General features: G+C 41.2%; 1 protein-coding gene across 1 annotated transcript in view; it reads left to right on the top strand.

The window, feature by feature from the left end:
• Nucleotides 1–18446, top strand: part of DDX47 (DEAD-box helicase 47) — a 104861-nt gene that overhangs the window by 49826 nt on the left and 36589 nt on the right. The window contains exon 7 of the mRNA XM_075833538.1: nt 2903–3019. Coding sequence (XP_075689653.1) covers nt 2903–3019 — 117 coding nt within the window. The remainder of the gene's footprint in view (nt 1–2902; nt 3020–18446) is intronic.

Genomic DNA, 18446 nt, shown 5'->3' with positions numbered 1-18446 from the left:
GTCTGTGTGAGAGTGGCGTATGCGCCGTTCCCACACAGATGGCGCACGCTTCTGAGAATGGAACGGCTCCCGTTCGCATTCTCTATGGGGTTTTATGTGCCATATTCTATCTCTGTAGGTGTCGTTAATCGACACATACAGAGATGAAAAAAATGGCAGCCCCCATAGAGAAGTAAAAGTAAGAATACATTAAAAAGTAAAAAATGAGAACACCATTAAATAACATTTTTGTTAATATATTAAAAGCAATAAAATTTAAAAAAAACATGACACCTTCCCTTTAAGAAGGGCCCATGTGTTCTCAATAGGGTTTAGCTCAGGTGAGGAAGGGGGCCATGTCATTATTCTTTCATTTTTAAGGCCTTTACTGGCTAGCCCTTCAGTGGATTACTTCAATGCATGCCATGGAGCATTGTCCTGCATGAAAATCATGGTTTTCTTGAAAGAGGCAGACTTTTTCCTGTACCACTGTTCGATGAAAGTGTTTTCTAAATCCTGACAGTAGGTTTGGGAGTTGATTTTTAGTCCATCTTCAACACGATAAGGTCCAAACTAGCTCATCTTTAATAATACCAGCTCATAGCAGTACCCCACCTCCACCTTACTGGCGTCTGAGTGGAGCTCTGTGCCCGTGACTGATCCAGCCACCGGCCCATCCATCTGGTCCGTCAAGAGTCACTTTCATCTCATCAGTCCATAAAACCTTTGAAAAAATCTGTCTTCAGATATTTCTTGACCCAGTCTTGACATTTCATCTTGTGTCTTGTTCAGTAGTGGTAGGGTTTCAGATTCTACATCTGGGCACTCCACGGAAGTTGCAGTTCTGGAATATGACCGCAGTGGAGGATAATGGGTACCTGGTCGCTTCACGTTTGATTCTTCTCAAATATTTGGCAGTTTAATTTTGCAGTTTTTTTGTTTTTTATTTCCCTCAACTGATCTGCTTCATCCAATAAGCAGTCAAGTTTATACAGCTTGGCATTACTTGACATACACAGTGTATATATGGACCTATGCCCCTGACCCAACAAAGTTCTAGAGCAAATAAATATAGATCTTTACCCGTAATCATCTGTTTCTAAAAATAATGGGTGGTATTAGCCGTTAAACTTGTAATAGGTGATTCTTATTTCTTATCAAAACTTACAATGGCAACATATGAATTATTACCATAGTAATTATTTACCATAGGTTATTTTACATGGCTAAAACTCTCCGGTGTTAACCACTTTTTTAAATCAGTGCTGATTGACAATACAGCTTGTCGATCAGCCCTCATGCATCATGTCAGCCGCACATCTCAGCAGGGAGGTTTGCAGCTGACAAGTAAACATTATTTTTGATCGCATAAATTATGCGTTCACCTGATAATTGGCCTGTGTAAAAGGACCTTTAAGGGTCAGTTTAAGCGTTGCGTAAATACTGCGGATTTTCAGCAACGGAATGCGTTGAGGAAAATCCGCACCATAATACAGTAGCAGCAAAGTGGATGAAAGCGAACAAATCTTAACCACACGCTGCATAAATACTGAGCAGAAAAAAAACGCTTAGAAATTGACATGCGGTGTGGAAACTGCTTATTTTTTGGGGGTTTTTCCCATTGAATTCAATGGGGGAGATAAAACCCGCAACGAATAGCAGTTCAGTTGATAAAGCAACTCAGAAAAAAATATATATCTTACCCAGAAGTCTGTTTCTTCCTCATGGGATGACCTTTCAACCCATGTGACTGCTGCAGCCAATCACATGCTGCATCGGTCTCCTGGGATGAAACCTCATCCCATGAGGTCGGTCTGTTATAGCCGGCTGAATGATGCAGTTTCCTGCCACGAATGTTTCGGGCAAAAGACTGCACCAAAGTTTGCAGTTTTTCACACGAATTCCATGCGGCCACTGGGATGGATACGCGGTGTAACTTTATACGGTGTATCTGCCCAGTGAGAACTGAGCCTAAGGCCTCATGCACACGAACGTATTTTTTCCCTCCCGTAAATACGGGTCCTTGGTCACACGTATTCGACCCGTATTTACGGGCACGTTTTCGCTGCAAAATTGCACTGCACTAATCTGCAGCCCCTTCTCTCTATCAGTGCAGGATAGAGAGAAGGGGCAGCCCTTTCCGAGGTAAAAGTAAAAGGAATTCATACTTACCCGGCCGTTGTCTTGGTGACGCGTCCCTCTCTTGACATCCAGCCCGACCTCCCTGGATGACGCGGCAGTCCATGTGACCACTGCAGCCAGTTATTGGCCTGTGATTGGCTGAAGCGGTCACTGGGATGAAACGTCATCCCGGGAGGCCGGACTGGAGGAAGAAGCAGGGAGTTCTGGGTAAGTATGAACTTCTATTTTTTTTACACGTTGATATTGTGATCGGAAGTCACTGTCCAGGGTGCTGAAAGAGTTACTGCCGACCAGTTAACTGTTTCCGCACCCTGGACAGTGGCTATCCCCTGACGTCGCCTAGCAACGCTCCCATAATTACGGGTGCACACACACGCCGTCACCCGTAATTACGGGAACCCCATAGACTTCTATGGGCCTGCCCGTTCCGTAATTACGGCCTGAAATAGGATATGTTCTATATTTTTCAACGGCCCGGACACCTTCCCGTAAGCATACGGGGAGGTACCCGTGGCCAATAGAAGTCTATGGGCCCGTGATTACGGGCGTTTTTACGTTCATGTGCATGGGGCCTAACTGTGCAATTTGGGAGTTTTGAGAGGCCTTATTGTTACTGTGTATCAAACTGCAATGTTTTGAGTGATATTCTTGGCATACTTCACTTCAGTTTACATTTTATATAGGATTTTTTATTTTTGCAGGGACAGAGCTCTTGTGGGGTATTAATAAAATTATTTCTCTTTCAAAATATAATCTAATTTTTATTTTTTTGTTTACTCAGGTGCAAAAACTCCAACGTGCTGCTTTGAGAGACCCAGTGAAATGTGCAGTGTCCTCGAAGTATCAAACCGTAGACAAACTGCAACAGTACTATATTTTCATCCCTTCCAAATTCAAGGTATGGATTTCCGGTAACTTCCATAAGGACATTGCAATACGGTTACGATGTTTGGTTTTTTCCTTTGTAATTGTAGCTTGAACTGCCTCCACCTTCTTATAAAGCCACAGTAAAAATGCTTAATAAACTGCAACACAGGTCACACAGGCAATTTAATATTTATTTTTGGTGCAGTTTTTATTTTAAAAAAAAGACATGTACACGTGTACGTATGTATGACATTGATAAGGAAGCTTGTCACCCCCCCCCCCCACCCCCCCAGGACCGAAAAAGAAAGTTGACCCCTAAAGTGATCTGCAACTGGAGTTGTCTTTGCAGTATTGCATGGGTCTTGTTTGTCAAGGCTGGATTCTTTTTTTCCTCCTTTTGGAAGTCCTGCTCAGGAGACATAAAATGAATAACAATATAGGTATTTTTGAATATTAAAAAAAAAATTGTGCCTTATACTCCAATACAAACAGGTTTTTAGACTAAATCAATGTAAAAATAATAGATCAAGGTGTGCAAAGTTCATATAGACCTACATCAACAAGCGATTGTGCTCTCAAAAATGCTGAAACAGGCCATGCAATATTTAGCCATCATCCACAAATGTGTTTCAATTATGTACTGCACATGGCAAACAGCTAATATGCTAATACACAGCATTCCATGTATACAAATACAGCACAATAATTTATACGCACAACTACCTTCATGCAATTTTGTATCAAACCGTGATTATAAGCTAAAATTGCACCAAAAAATCAAGGTTGTGACCGAAATGCTTACACAAGCAGACCACATTATGCAAATAAAATGATTCTATGCACAAAACGAAGATGAGGAGTTCATACATACCATACGTCTACGTTCAGAGGTGTGTGTTTTAACCCCTTAACGACATCCAACGGCAGGTTTTTATTTTTTAATTTTTCTGCCAGCACCATCTCTGTGCATGTGTGTGTGTGTCCTGCAGCCCTTGAGCGCTGATCAGTGACCACCATCACTGATCGGCATCTGTGCTAATTTTTTGGCGCAGGCTTATTTTTTGGACTATTTTTACTGCACCATCTTTTTGTGTGCGCCCCGCGGCCACTGAATGCTGAGTCTGTAATCAGCCTCCGTGGTAATTTTGTTGATGCAGGTTTTTTTGGGCCTTTTTTACATATAAAACTGTAAAAAAGTAAAAAAAAAAAAAGTTTAAATAAAATATAGTTAGGTGTAGCTAGTACCTGCATAGATAGGGCGTTAGGGTAGCGGAAGTTTAGGTGTAGCTAGTATCTGCATAGGTAGGGCATTAGGGTAGCTGTAGTTTAGGGAAAGCTAGTACCTGCATAGATAGGGCGTTAGGGTAGCGGAAGTTTAGGTGTAGCTAGTATCTGCATAGGTAGGGCGTTAGGGTAGCTGTAGTTTAGGGGTAGTTAGTACCTGCATAGGTAGGGCATTAGGGTAGCTGTAGTTTAGGGGTAGCTAGTACCTGCATAGATAGGGCGTTAGGGTAGCGGAAGTTTAGGTGTAGCTAGTATCTGCATAGGTAGGGCGTTAGGGTAGCGGAAGTTTAGGTGTAGCTAGTATTTGCATAGGTAGGGCGTTAGGGTAGCTGTAGTTTAGGGGTAGCTAGTACCTGCATAGGTAGGGCATTAGGGTAGCGGTAGTTTAGGGGGAGCTAGTACCTGCATAGGTAGGGCATTAGGGTAGCGGTAGTTTAGGGGTAGCTAGTATCTGCATAGGTAGGACGTTAGGGTAGCGGTAGTTTAGGTGTAGCTAGTAGTTGCATAGGTAGGGCATTAGGGTAGCGGACATATAGGTTAGCATCTGTTTTATAATAAAAAAAATTACATAACATTTTAGGTAGTTTTAGCTATACAAATTTTCTAAAGTTAGTGTCAATTTACTGTAGTATATTTCTTATACTATAGGTTTTTTTTCTAAAATATAGTGCTACATTTAGTGTCAGTGGTTACTGTAGCTTTATAGTTTGTCTAAATTGACTACAGTATAATTTTTATATTACAGTTTTTTTTTTAGCACTAATAGTGTTACAGATTTAGCGTCCGTTAGTGACGGACATTCAGTTTTTTTATTGAAGTTCATTCACTAAATTTTACATAGCGTAGTTTTAATCTAAAGTCCAGCAAGTGCCAGGACCGTCTCCTATAGAGGATTCGGCTACGGGAACTGATCAACGCCAGTGCAGAGCTTGCTCAGGAATAGCAGCAGGCAGTTGTCAGTGCAACGCTCGGTGAGGCAAAGACTTTTAGAGGCTGGCCTGGTGTCAAGAAGGGCAGCAAAGTTTCTCTCCCAGAAAAACATCAAGGACAGACTGACGTTCTGCAGAACATACAGGGATTAGGGATTGGACTGCTGAGGAATGAAGTAAAGTTATTTTCGCTAATGAACCCCCGTTCAGACTCTTTGGGACATCCGGAAGAATGATTGTCCGGAGAAGAAAAGGTGGGTGTTACCATGAGTCCTGTGTCAGGCCAACAGTAAAGCATCCTGAGACCATTCATATGTGGGATGGCTTTTCATCCAAGGGAGTGGGCTCACTCACAATTTTGCCTAAGAACGCTTCCATTAATAAAGAATAATATCTAAACTTCTTCCCAATGATCCAGGAGCAATTTTGTGATGAACAATGTTTTTTCCAGCATGATGGAGCACCATGTCACAAGGGAAAAGTGATAACTAAGTGGCTCCGTGAACAAAACATTTACATTTTGGGTCCTTGGCATGGAAACTCCCCAAATCCTAATCCCATTGAGAACCTGTGATCAGTCCTTAACCCCATAAGAACCAAGCCTGTTTTGGCCTTCAGGACCCAGCCGATTTTTTCAAATCTGACGTGTTACTTTATGTGGTAATAACGTTGGAATGCTTTTACCTATCCAAGCGATTCTGAGAATGTTTTCTCGTGACATGTTGTACTTTATGATAGTGAAAAAATTTTGTCGATAATTTTGGTATTTATTTCTGAAAAACATCACAATTTAGAAAAAATTAGCAGAAATTAGCATTTTTCTAAATTTAAACGTATCTGCTTGTAAAACAGATAGTAATACTACACAAAAGAGTTACTAGTTAACATTTCCCATATGACTACTTTATGTTTGCATCGTTTTTTGAACATCCTTTTATTTTTCTAGGACGATATAAGGCTTAGAACTTTAGCAGCAATTTCTCTTATTTTAAAGAAAATTTCAAAAAGCTATTTTTTCAGGAACCAGTTCAGTCTGAGGTGGCTTTGAGGGCCTTATATATTAGAAAATCCCCAGAAGTCGCCCCATTTTGAAAACTGCACCCCTCAAGGTATTCGAATCAGCATTCACAAAGTGTTTTAACCCTTTAGGCGTTTCACAGGAATTAAAGCAAAGTAGAGGTGAAATTTACAAATTTTATTTTTTTTGCAGAAATTAATTTCTAATACATTTTTTTTTGTAACACAGAAGGTTTTACCAGAGAAATGCAACTCAATATTTATTGCCCAGATTCTGCAGTTTTTAAAAATATCCCTCATGTGGCCCTAGTATGATAATGGACTGAAGCACCGGCCTCAGAAGCAAAGGAGCACCTAGTGGATTTTGGGCCTCCTTTTTTTTAGAATATATTTTAGGCACCTTGTAAGGTTTGAAGAGGTCTTGTGGTGCCAAAACAGTGGAAACGACACAAAAGTTACCCCATTTTGGAAACTACACCCCTCAAGGAATTTATCTAGGTGTATAGTTAGCATTTTGACCGCACAGGTTTTTCGCTAAATTTATTAGAATTAGTCTGTAAAAATGAAAATGCACCCCAACATATGTAAAGCAATGTCTCCCGATTACGGTAATATCCCATATGTGGTAATAAACTACTGATTGGACCCACAGCAAGGCTCAGAAGGGAAGGAGCGCCATTTGGATTTTGGAGCATGGATTTTGCTGGATTGGTTTTCGGTTCCATGTCGCGTTTGCAACGCCCTGGAGGGACCAAAACAGGGGAAACCCTCCAAAAGTGACCCCATTTTGGAAACTACACCTATCAAGGAATTTTTCTAGGGGTATAGTTAGCATTTTGACCACACAGGTTTTTCGCTAAATATATTGGAATTAGTCTGTAAAAATTAAAATCTACTTTTTTTCTGAAAAAACATAGAAATTTTTAGTATTTACGAGGAATAATGAAGAAAATCACCCCAACATTTGTAAAGCAATGTCTGCTGATTACAGCAATATCCCATATGTGGTAATAAACTGCTGATTGGACCCACAGCAGGGCTCCGAAGGGAAGGAGTGCTATTTGGATTTTGGAGCACGGATTTTGCTGGATTGGTTTTCGGTGCCATGTCGCGTTTGCAACGCCATGGAGAGACCAAAACAGGGGAAACCCCCCAAAAGTGACCCCATTTTGGAAACGACACCTCTCAAGGAATTTATCTAGGGGTATAGTTAGCATCTTGACCACACAGGTTTTTTGCAGAATTTAGTGGAATTAGGCAGTGAAAATGAAAATCAACTTTTTTTCTGAAAAAACATAGAAATTTTAAATTTTTACAAGGAATAAAGGAAAAAAAGAACCACAACATTTGTAAAGCATTTTCTCCTGATTACGGCAATACCCCATATGTGGTAATAAACTGCAGATTGGACCTATGACAGCGCTCAGAAGGGAAGTAGCGCCATTTGGATTTTGGAGCACGGATTTTGCTGGATTGTTTTTCGGTGCCGCCTTTGCAACCAAAACAGTGGAAGCCCCCCAAGTTACCCCATTTTGGAAACCCCCCCTCAAGGAATTTTTCTAGGGGTATAGTGAGCATTTAGATTCCACGGGTCTTTTGCAGAATTTATTAGAATTAGGCAGAGAAAATTTATATCACAATTTTTTTTCCACTAAAATATTGAATTTTCTCATTTTCACAAGGGATAAAGGAGAAATAAACAACCAATTTTTGTAAAGCTATTTCTCCCGGGTATGGAAATACCCCACATGTGGTCATACATTTTTTTCATTAGAAATGAATTAACCCTTTCAGGACTGATCCATTTTTTGCTTTCTTATTTTCGTTTTTCACTACCCGCCTTCCAAGAGCCATAACTTTTTTCTTTTTCCGTCAGTAGAGTGATGTTAGGGCTTATTTCTTGCGGGAGGAATTGTAGTTTCTATTGATACCATTTAAAGTGGCATAAAAAGTACTGGGAAACTGAAAAATAATAGGAAAATATAGTAATATAGGAAATAATCTGATTCCATTTTTTGGGGTTTTCGTTTTTACAGCTTTCGCCGTGCGGTAAAAATGAAAACGACAGCGATTTTGGCGGTTTAAATTATTTTAGTTTTTTACGGTGTTCACCGTGCGAGTTAAATAATGGTAGATTGTAATAGTTCGGCCTTTTACGGACGTAGCGATATCAATTCTGTTTATTTTTTTACATTACGTTTGAAGAAAAATGGGAAAAGGTTTTTTTTTGTAACTTTTTTTTCTTTCTCACTACTAATAACTTGAATTCTTCTACACATTTTATTAGTCCCCTTAGGGGACTTGTACCAGCGATCATTGGATCCGCGGGTACAATATGCTGCAATACTAATGTATTGCAGTATATTGTTATTCTTACAGACTCCTGTAACAGCGCGATCGCTGTTCCTGTCCGTTAGTCCCGGGTGTCAGCTCTAATACACAGCTGACGCCCGCAGCGTATGGAGCGGGCTCAGCATGTGAGCCCGCTCCATACATCACCCCCGCACCATAACGTGCTATTAAGTCATAGTGCATAATATGTTGTGCCCAGTTTGTGCCACTGAAGACAAATACCTCATAAAACGTTAAGCAGGTTCTCCCAGGTATGGCGATACCATATATGTGGGCGCAAACTGCTGTTTGGGGACGCTGCAAGGCTCAGAAGGGAGGGAGCGCCATTTTGCTTTTGGAGCGCAGATTTTGCTCTGTAGTTTTTCTGTTTTGGGTTTCGCTGGTATTTCAGTTTATAATGTGGGGGCATATGTAATCTGTGCAGAGTACATCAGGGCATATAATAAGAGGGTATAATAATGCGGTAAATAAATAATAATTCATAGATGTGTGGCCATATTCTGAGAGCCAGAACTTCTTTATTTTTTCACCACCGGAGCTGCGTGAGGGCTTATTTGTTGCGGGACAATCTGTACTTTTCATTGGTACCATTTTGGGGTATGTGCCATTTTTTTGATCACTTTTTATTAAAGTTTTTTGCAAGCCGGGTGACCAAAAACAAGCAATTCTGACAATTGTTTTTAGTTTATTTTTTGCGGCGTTCACCGCGCACTATAAATGACAATTATATTTTATTCTGCGGGTTGGTACGATTACGGCGATACCATATGTATATAGGGTTTTTTTTATGTTTTGCAGCGTTTGCGCAATAAAATCTCTTTTTTATAAAATAATTTCTTTTCTGTCACCATATTCTGAGAGCCGTAACTTTTTTATTTTTCAGTCAAAAAAGCGGTGTAAGGGCTTGTTTTTTGCGGAACGGGTTGTAGTTTTTATCGGCATTATTTTCGGGTACGTGCGACTTTTTGATCACTTTTTATTCTCTATTTTGGTAGGGGTGGTGACCAAAAAATAGCGATTCTGGTGTCGTTTTTTTATTGATTTTTTTTTTGGGGTGTTCATCGTGCGGGAAATATAACATTATAGTTTTATAGTTGGGGTCGTTACGAACGCGGTGATACCAGATATGTGTACTTTTTTAACGTGTTCATTTTTTCCTATAATGAAAGTCTTCTTATAGGAAAAAAATGCAGTGTTTGTTTATATAACTTATATTTTTACACTTTTTGAAAACATTTATTATTTTCTTTTTTTTACTTTTTTCACTTGTCCCACTAGGGGACACTTAGACTTGCAGCTTTGATCGCTGCTAGAGTACATTACACTACACACGTAGTGTAATGTACTCTATCTGTCATGGCAACACGGAGGTCATTGTCTGACCTCCGATTGCCGTGACAAGCATCGGTAACCCCCACGATCACTTTGTGGGGGCTGCCGATGTGCTCCAAACCACTTAAATGCGGCGACGACAATCCGTCGCCGAATTTATGGGGTTAATTGCCGAAATCAGCGGCGATGGTCCACTGACCGGCAAGGCTGGAGTGTCAGGGACAGCTGAGCTCCCGGTTCCCGGACACTGTCCGTTAGGACAGTGTGCGCCGGGAACTACTCCGCAATAGTACGTCTGGATGCGGGAACTAGCCCCTCTGCAGGACGTACTATTGCGGAGCAGCGCGGCAAGAGGTTAAAAAGCGGGTGGACAAACAAAACACCAAAATTGTGATAAACTCCAAGCACTGATTAGGCAAGAATGGGTTGTCCTCAGTCAGGATTTGGCCCAGGAACTGATATCCAGCATGCCAGGGCGAATTGCAGAAGTCTTGAAAAAGAAGGGTCTACGCCGTAAATATTGAGTTTTTGCATAAACTTGAAGTATCTGTCAAAAGTTTAAAAACGTATGATCTAAAAACACTTTGTGAAAACCAAAATTTGTGTCCGTCTCAAAACTATTGGCCAGGACTGCAGTTGTAATAGTTATCACTTAAACTGGTATGGCTAGAGAAGCAGTCAGCGGATTTTGCACACACCTCCTGCTGGCCTCGCAAAAATGTCATACTACTACATTGACCAAAAATAAAGTTTTATGGCACATGGAATGCGTCAACACCAAAAATGACCCAAAAAACACTATATATTATTGGTATTGCCATAATCGGAAAAACTTGTAGATTAAAGTTAACATGTTATATATTACTGCACGGTAAATAGTGTAAAATAACTTGCAAAACACATTCAACAAAGTTTTAAGGTTAATCGATTAATTAAACTCTGCAATTGTACCAATAAAATCTACAACTTGGCCCGCAAAAAATAAGCCCTCAAAAGAAGTTATTGCTCTTGAAATGTGATAATGAATAAAACCTTATTCATGGGGGAAGCACAGTTAGGGTATATTCACACAGGACGGATACCATGTGTAAAAGCACACAGCGTATCCGCCCCGGACACCACATGGAGTTCCGAGCGAAAAACCGTGGCAAATTGTTGTGCAGTTTTTCGGCCGGAGGAACGTCCACTGCAGGAAAATAGGTTTAAAAAAAATAAAAAGCTAATGCTTACCTGTGACCCTCTGACATCCTTCATCCCGGCCTCCTGGAATTATGGTTCATCTCATGTAACCACTGCAGCCAGTGACTGCCTGCATCAGTCACCTGGGATGAAACGTAATCCCTGGAGGCTGTCTGGACGCAGAAAGCAGAGATTTATGGGTAAGTAATTTTTTGGTATTTGAGTTTAGATTTTTGTGTCGTAATTGCAGTTTTTGCATCTCAAAAATCGCAACATCTGTTTTCTGCGGATTTTACATCCCCCCCCCCCCCCCCATTGAATTCAATGGGGAAAACCAGCGATTCCACAGCATAAATTTACATGCTGTGGATTAAAAAACTGCACCGCACGTCAATTTCTGAACGGTTTTTCGGTGGTTTTTTTTCTGGCTGTGTGGAGACGAGATTTGTTCAAATCTCAACCACTTTGCTGCTCCTGTAATACGCTGTGGATTTTCCGCAATGAAAACAGTTGCGGATAATCCGCAGTATTTATGCTACGTGTGAACTCGGCCTTATAGTCGCAGAATAAGAGTTGAAAGATCCTGTTTCTGTGTTTTCATTGCAGCTCGTGTACAGGATTAGACAGTCAGACAAGCGGCTGACCGTCACACAGGCTATGAAAGAAAGTGCAGGGGCATAAAAAGACCTGGAGGGAGGTGTATGAAAACTGTGTCCGTTTTAAAGAGTCTCTGTCACCAGATTATAAGTGCCATATCTCCTATATAATCTGATTGGCGCTGTAATGTAGATAACAGTGGTTTTTATTTTGAAAAACGATCATTTTTGAGCAAGTTATGAGCAATTTTAGATTTAGTTTCTTAATGCCCAACTGGGTGTGTTTTTACTTTTGACCAAGTGGGTGTTGTAAAGAAGTGTATGACGCTGACCAATCAGTGACCAATCCGTGTCCTACACTTCTCATTGTTCCAGCCCAGCATGATCCACACCGCAGTGTGACTGTGCAGTGAAAGAAGCTGGGCTGGAACAATGAGAAGTGTATGACACTGATTGGTCACCCTCATACACTTCTTTACAACACCCACTTGGTCAAAAGTAAAAACACGCCCAGTTGGGCATTAACCCGTTAGTGACCGACCCATCGTGTTTCTACGTCGGTCACTAACGGGCTTTATTCCGATGCCATAGACTTTTTACGTCGCGACATCGGAATAAAATAGCGCCGCCGGGGGGAGGTTTAGCTCCCTGCTCTCAGCTGCCGGAGGTAGCTGAGGGCTGGGAGCAGTGACTGGGGACCGCTGTTTGTGGTCCCCATACCGGCGATCGCCGGTATTCAACGAATACCGGCGACCGCCGTTACAATAAATGTGCCTCAGCAAATTATGATTTTATTTCCTCTCACCATGTATGTTTGGTGAGAGGAGATAAAAAAAACTGCTTCTTAGGCCCCCTGCTGCCTCCGATCGTGTCCCCCGTGCCCCCCCCCCGTCCCTAACTGCCGGGGAAAAAAAAGAAAATGGCGCACGCATGTGCAGTGAGATAAGGCAGCTATTCTGCCTGTACATAGAAACTGATCAGGGACCCTGATAATTGGTCCCTGATCATATGGTCACTGTGATATACCTATCACAGTGACCATAGTCCCATATTTACACAATACAGCACAAGATTTGTGCTCTTTCCCTCCCTCCTCTCACTGTAGTTGATCTGTGAGAGGAGAGAGAGAAATACTATAGAAATCTTGTGCTGTATTATACTGTGAAATACACCACATACGTACTCGCCAGTGTTCCGATATTGTCCGTAATCACCCCAGATTACCCGTAATCACGCCAGATTACCCGTAATCACGCCAGATTACCCGTAATTACTTGTTATCTCCGTAATTCTTTTTTTTTCCCGCTGAATTAGTTTTAGTTGCTGTAATTAACTGCGGTTTACCGTATCTTTTTATTTTTTTACGTTAGTGTTGTGTCTATATTATATAAAAAAAAAAAAATCCCCAAAAAATTAAAAATACAAAAAAAAAAATAAATTTACTTGTTAGTTTAGTGTTATAAAATAATGAACTGCAGAAGCCGCAGAATGTTCTCTGCAGAGCAGGCATACGCCATGCTGTGCTCTAGCGGTTCCGGCAGTGATACAGACACTGCGTCAGAAGCAGAACTTGGCTCAGAAAGCGACACAAGTTCTGCTTCTGCCACTGGACCCCCCAGCCCTATGGTGGTGGACGCAGCTGTCACCGGTGAGGCGTCAGGAGCCGGGCCTAGTACTGCAGTCCCTCCCGCCATGTGGGATCCTGCAGTTTCTTTCTCCCCCCAAATTCCGCCATTTACAGCGACTCCAGGCATCAACTCTGATGTCACAAATTTTACCCCCTATAATTTTTTTAATTTGTTTATAGGCGATCAGGTCCTGGAACTAATCGTCCAGCAGACGAATTTATACGCCAGGCAATTTGTCACCCAAAATCCCAGTTCTTACTATTCCAGAGGATGGATCCCCACAACCGTCTGTGAAATGAAAATTTTTTGGGGAATTACCCTAAATATGGGGATAGTAAAAAAAAACGTCTATCCGCTCCTACTGGGCTACTAGCGCTATCCATAGCACCCCTGTATTTGCTGCTGTCATGACCCGAACGCGCTATGAGACGCTAATGCGCTTCATGCACTTCTCGGACAACTCCCAAATCCCCCCAAGAAGTGACCCAGGCCATGATCGCCTCAACAAGTTGAGACCCCTCATCTCCCTCCTATCTGAGTCTTTTCTGAATTTGTACACCCCAGGCCAAAAAATAGCATTAGACGAGTCCCTTATGGCCTTCAAGGGCCGTCTATCGTTTCGCTAATATATCCCCTCCAAAAGAGCCCGATACGGAGTGAAACTCTATAAGGTGTGCGAGAGCACAACGGGCTACACCTGTGCCTTTTTTATATATGAGGGCAGGGACCGCCACCTTAATCCCCCAGGATGCCCAGAGGATATTGGCATTAGTGGGAAAATTGTCTGGGAACTTATGGTGCCATTCCTACAGAAAGGGTACCATGTGTACACCGACAATTACTACACCAGTGTCCCCCTGTATAAGTCCCTCCATGCTGCGAATACAGGGGCCTGTGGGACGGTACGAAAAAATAGTCGGCTTCCCTCAACAGCTGGTGTCCAGGCGACTAGTAAGGGGTGCGTCACTCTCATTCACCAGTGACCAGTTGCTCGCAATAAAATGGAGTGACAAAAAGGATGTGTACATGCTCTCCACCGTGCACGAGGACACCACAGTGGCAGTAAGAGAGAGGGGCGCTACCTCTGATAAGAGGAAACCGGTCTGCGTGGTGGACTATAACAAGTTCATGGGGGGAGTCGATCTATCTGACCAGGTCCTACAACCGTACCTGGTCAAGCGCAAAACTAGGGCCTGGTATAAAAAGGTAGCGATCTACCTTATCCAGATGGCTACTTACAACAGTTATGTGCTCTATAAGACCCAGGGAATGCTCAGTTTCCTCCAGTATCAGGAGAAAATTATAGAGCACCTCCTGTTTGACTCCCCCGCACCTGGAGACTCCTTTGAGTCAGAGAATGTCAAAAGGCTCACTGAGCGCCACTTCCTTCACCCCGTCCCTGCCACTGAGAGTAAGGAATACCCCCAAAGGAGATGCCGGGTGTGCAGTAAACACGGAAGGAGGAGGGATACCCGGTTTTACTGCCCCATGTGCCCTTCAAATCCAGGCCTGTGCAACTACCCCTGTTTTGAGACCTACCACACCGTTTCTAATTATTAATTTTATCTATAATTTAGGGAACACCAAAAAGGGTGGGATGGGGGGGATTCTTTTTAGGGAGTCAATTTCATTTATTCATATTTTTATTTTTCGTTTCTGAGCTTTCCAAGGGAGGGAGGGATTCTCATGGGGAGGAAGTAAAGTATTTATTTCAGACTGTAAAACTAATTTTTTTTTTTATACATTTCTTGGACAATTAAATCCAGGACTTGATCACTCACAAATGAATACAGTTTATTGTGCAGGAGCCCACATCTGTCTATCCAGAACATGGACCCCACAAGTGTTCTTGAAATAAAAAATAAATGTGGGCAGTGCATTTATTAGTAGATAAATCCAACACCTGCGGCCCGTGCCGCCCCTGAATTAGTGGAAGTCGTGCATTTTAGCAATGGTTACAAGAATAAATTGGGGATGTATTTCCTTTTTCTTATGACTACGTCCTGCCACATACAGCGGTTACATTCCTAATTCTGTACCGTGATACGGGCATGATATTTTTTTTTTGGAGGATCTCTAATAATCGAGCTGTTCCTTATCAATACACCATGGGCTTTGTTACGGTTCTTCTGGAAATACTGACATCATTTTGGGGATTAGTGATCCTTTACTGTTCCTATAGATGGTTTTGGACACTGTCCTTTTATATATTCTGTAGGTGATTGGTTGTTTTGTGCACATAGCGGTTCCTACCTTGTCGGGCAGGGGCCTGTTATGGTGTACCGCGTCACTTGGCACATTCGTCCCTCATAAGGATTGATGGAGCTAAAGAGACGTTGTACAACCAGTCACTGAAAAAAACAAAACCTTGCCTTGACAGCCCTGCAGGTGTTCTATCTAGTGAACAGACTCGAGTTTGCAACATAGTTGGATACATTTTCCTCCATTTGTTTGAAGATATTGCCCGTCACTCCAGTACAGTTTATTTTTTCCTCTCTGACTGATTTTATATTAGGACAGAATTCTGTCCACAATGACATCATAATGGCACCAACTGCTTCTTCAGCAAGACATAGTCATAAGTACAGGCAAATACGTCTATAGCGACATGTATCCGTTATGAATACACGGCTTCACTTCTATTCTGTATGCCGCACAAATTTATTAATGTGGCATATTTCTAACAAAATAACCTTCTACCACGTCTCCTCTATTTTATCTGGAAACGTAAGAAGAAAAAGAAATACCATAGTGTCTGAAATAATACCCATTATTTCCTCCTTTAAAAATTTTTTGATCCGCATGCCCACTACACCACTAGATGAATACCTTTAGGGGTTTAGTTTTTAAAATGGGGTCATTTCTGCGTGGTTTTTTTTTTTGTTCAGGCAGCTCAATGCCTCTAAATGCATGATATGGGGCCTAGAATTTATTCAATTGTGCCCTGAAAGCCAAAGGGTGCTCCCTCTCTTTTTGGCCCAGCCACACGTCTAATAAGCAGATTGGGGCAACAATGAGAGTATTTTTGAAAACAGGAGAAACCGGGTGATTGATTTTGGGGTGTGTTTCTTCATTTTCATGATCGCTTTACACAGAAATCGGTCTTCAAAGTGATACTTTTATGAAAAAAGTGATTTTTTTATTTTTTTTCACCTGCTATGCATTACATTTAGCAAAAAACTGTGGGGTCAAAATACTCACTACACCCCTAGATAAATACCTTAAGGGGTCTAGTTTTCTAAATGGGGTAATTTATGGGGAGTTTCTATCGTTCTGGTAGTTCAAAACCTCTCCAAATATACAGTGGGGCCTAAAACATTTTCAAGCAAAATAGGAGTCCTGAAAGCCTCCAGGTGCTCCCTTCCTTTCAAGCCCTGCTGTGTGTCCAGGCAATGCATTAGAGTCACAATGGGGGCATTTTTGAAAACAGGAGAAACAGGGTGATAGATTTTGGGGTGTGTTTCTTCATTCTTATGGTCGCTTTACACAGAAATCGGTCTTCAAATTGATACTTTTATGAAAAAAGTGAGATTATATTTTTTTATGCCTGCTTTGCATGAATTCTTACAAAAAAACTGTGGGGTCAAAATACTTACAACACCCCTTAATAAATACCTTAAGGGGTGTAGTTTGCAAAATGGTGTCACTTGTGGGGGTTTCCACCATTTTGACACATATGAGCCTCTGAAAACCTGGCTTGGTGCAGGAAAAGCAAATGTACTTCAAAATGTATAAAATTATTACTAAACTTGTAAGTCTTCTAAATTGCACAAAAAAATTTTTTTTTTCCAAAAGTGCTACCAAAATAGAGTAAAGAGATGGAAATATATATTTAATAAAAAAAATTGTACTGTATGTATGTACATATGTGACATATTGCCGTTAAAAATAGGGAAAAATGATAATTTTTACAAAATTTCTTCATTTTTTTTATTCATTTCCGTAAATCGTATCAGTCTAATTTTACCACTAAAATAAAGTACAACATGTGACGAAAAAACAATGTCAGAATTACTTGGATATTCAAAACTTTCGCTGAGTTATTCTCTGATAAAGTCACACATACCAGATTTAACAAATCTGGCTTGGGCATTAAGGCCCAAAATTGCTCATAACTTGCTCAAAAATGATCGTTTTTCAAAATAAAAACCACTGCTGTTATCTACATTCCAGCGCCAATCAGATTATGTAGGAGATAGGCCACTTATAATCTGGTGACAGAGTCTCTTTAATAAAAAAAACAAGCTGATGCAACAAATATATTCGGTCTCAAGCCTCGGCTATTCGTGCCACACAGAATGAAATTCTGTAGATTTCTGCTACGGTTTGTCAGCTTCTGGCATAAGTTATAGTAAATGCGTTGGCTGCAGATGGCAATGCCCCCTTTCACTAAGCTCTGAGGGAAACCGCCCAATAGTCGCAGTAATTGTGACTTTTTCCTCGTTTGCAACATTTTACTCCATAAAACTGGCATAGAAACATGTTCAACTCCACCCAAGAACTGTAAAATCTTTTTAAAGGGGCTGTCCAGTTTTTTTAAAGTTTTTTTATATTTGTAGAACTGGAAATCATACAGTTTTTTCTAATATACATGTATTGGAAATTCTGCTTACATTCCTTCTAGTGCATGAGGCCCCTGTCACAGTAGAATGGTATATCCCACAGATTAGTCCTGTGTAATGTATCCACAGGCTAACGGAGTATGAATAAACATGGCGTCAGTCATGTGACCACCACAAGCACTAACACCCACACAATGTGTTCTGGCAACGTAGCGGACACATCCATGGGCTAAGTGAGTAGGAATAATGGTGGAATAAAGATAAACAACTACTTCACTGTGCCTGTATTTACCGTCTCTAGATGATTTATAAAATGGCTGTCTGTCTCTGAGAAGTTGTTAACAAAGTTAATTTAAAAAAAAAAAAACAGCATAGAGGAGACAGGGAAAATAATGTAAAAGCTGCTCCTACACAGACACTGACCGACATGAAGATGAGGAGATGCTGCTGTAGGTAGAAAGACTTTATCATTTCTGCTCCTCAATAACCTATTATTCACCTGTTCTATACCTGGACAGTGTTACCTGAATACCAGTGGTCACATGACTGATGCCATCTTTATCCTATGGGTGCGTTACT

Source organism: Rhinoderma darwinii, chromosome 7 (genome assembly GCF_050947455.1).
Source record: "Rhinoderma darwinii isolate aRhiDar2 chromosome 7, aRhiDar2.hap1, whole genome shotgun sequence".
Classification (NCBI taxonomy): Eukaryota; Metazoa; Chordata; class Amphibia; order Anura; family Rhinodermatidae; genus Rhinoderma; species Rhinoderma darwinii.
Note: the sequence above shows the minus strand (reverse complement) of the source record. Positions and strands in the feature narration are given on the sequence as shown.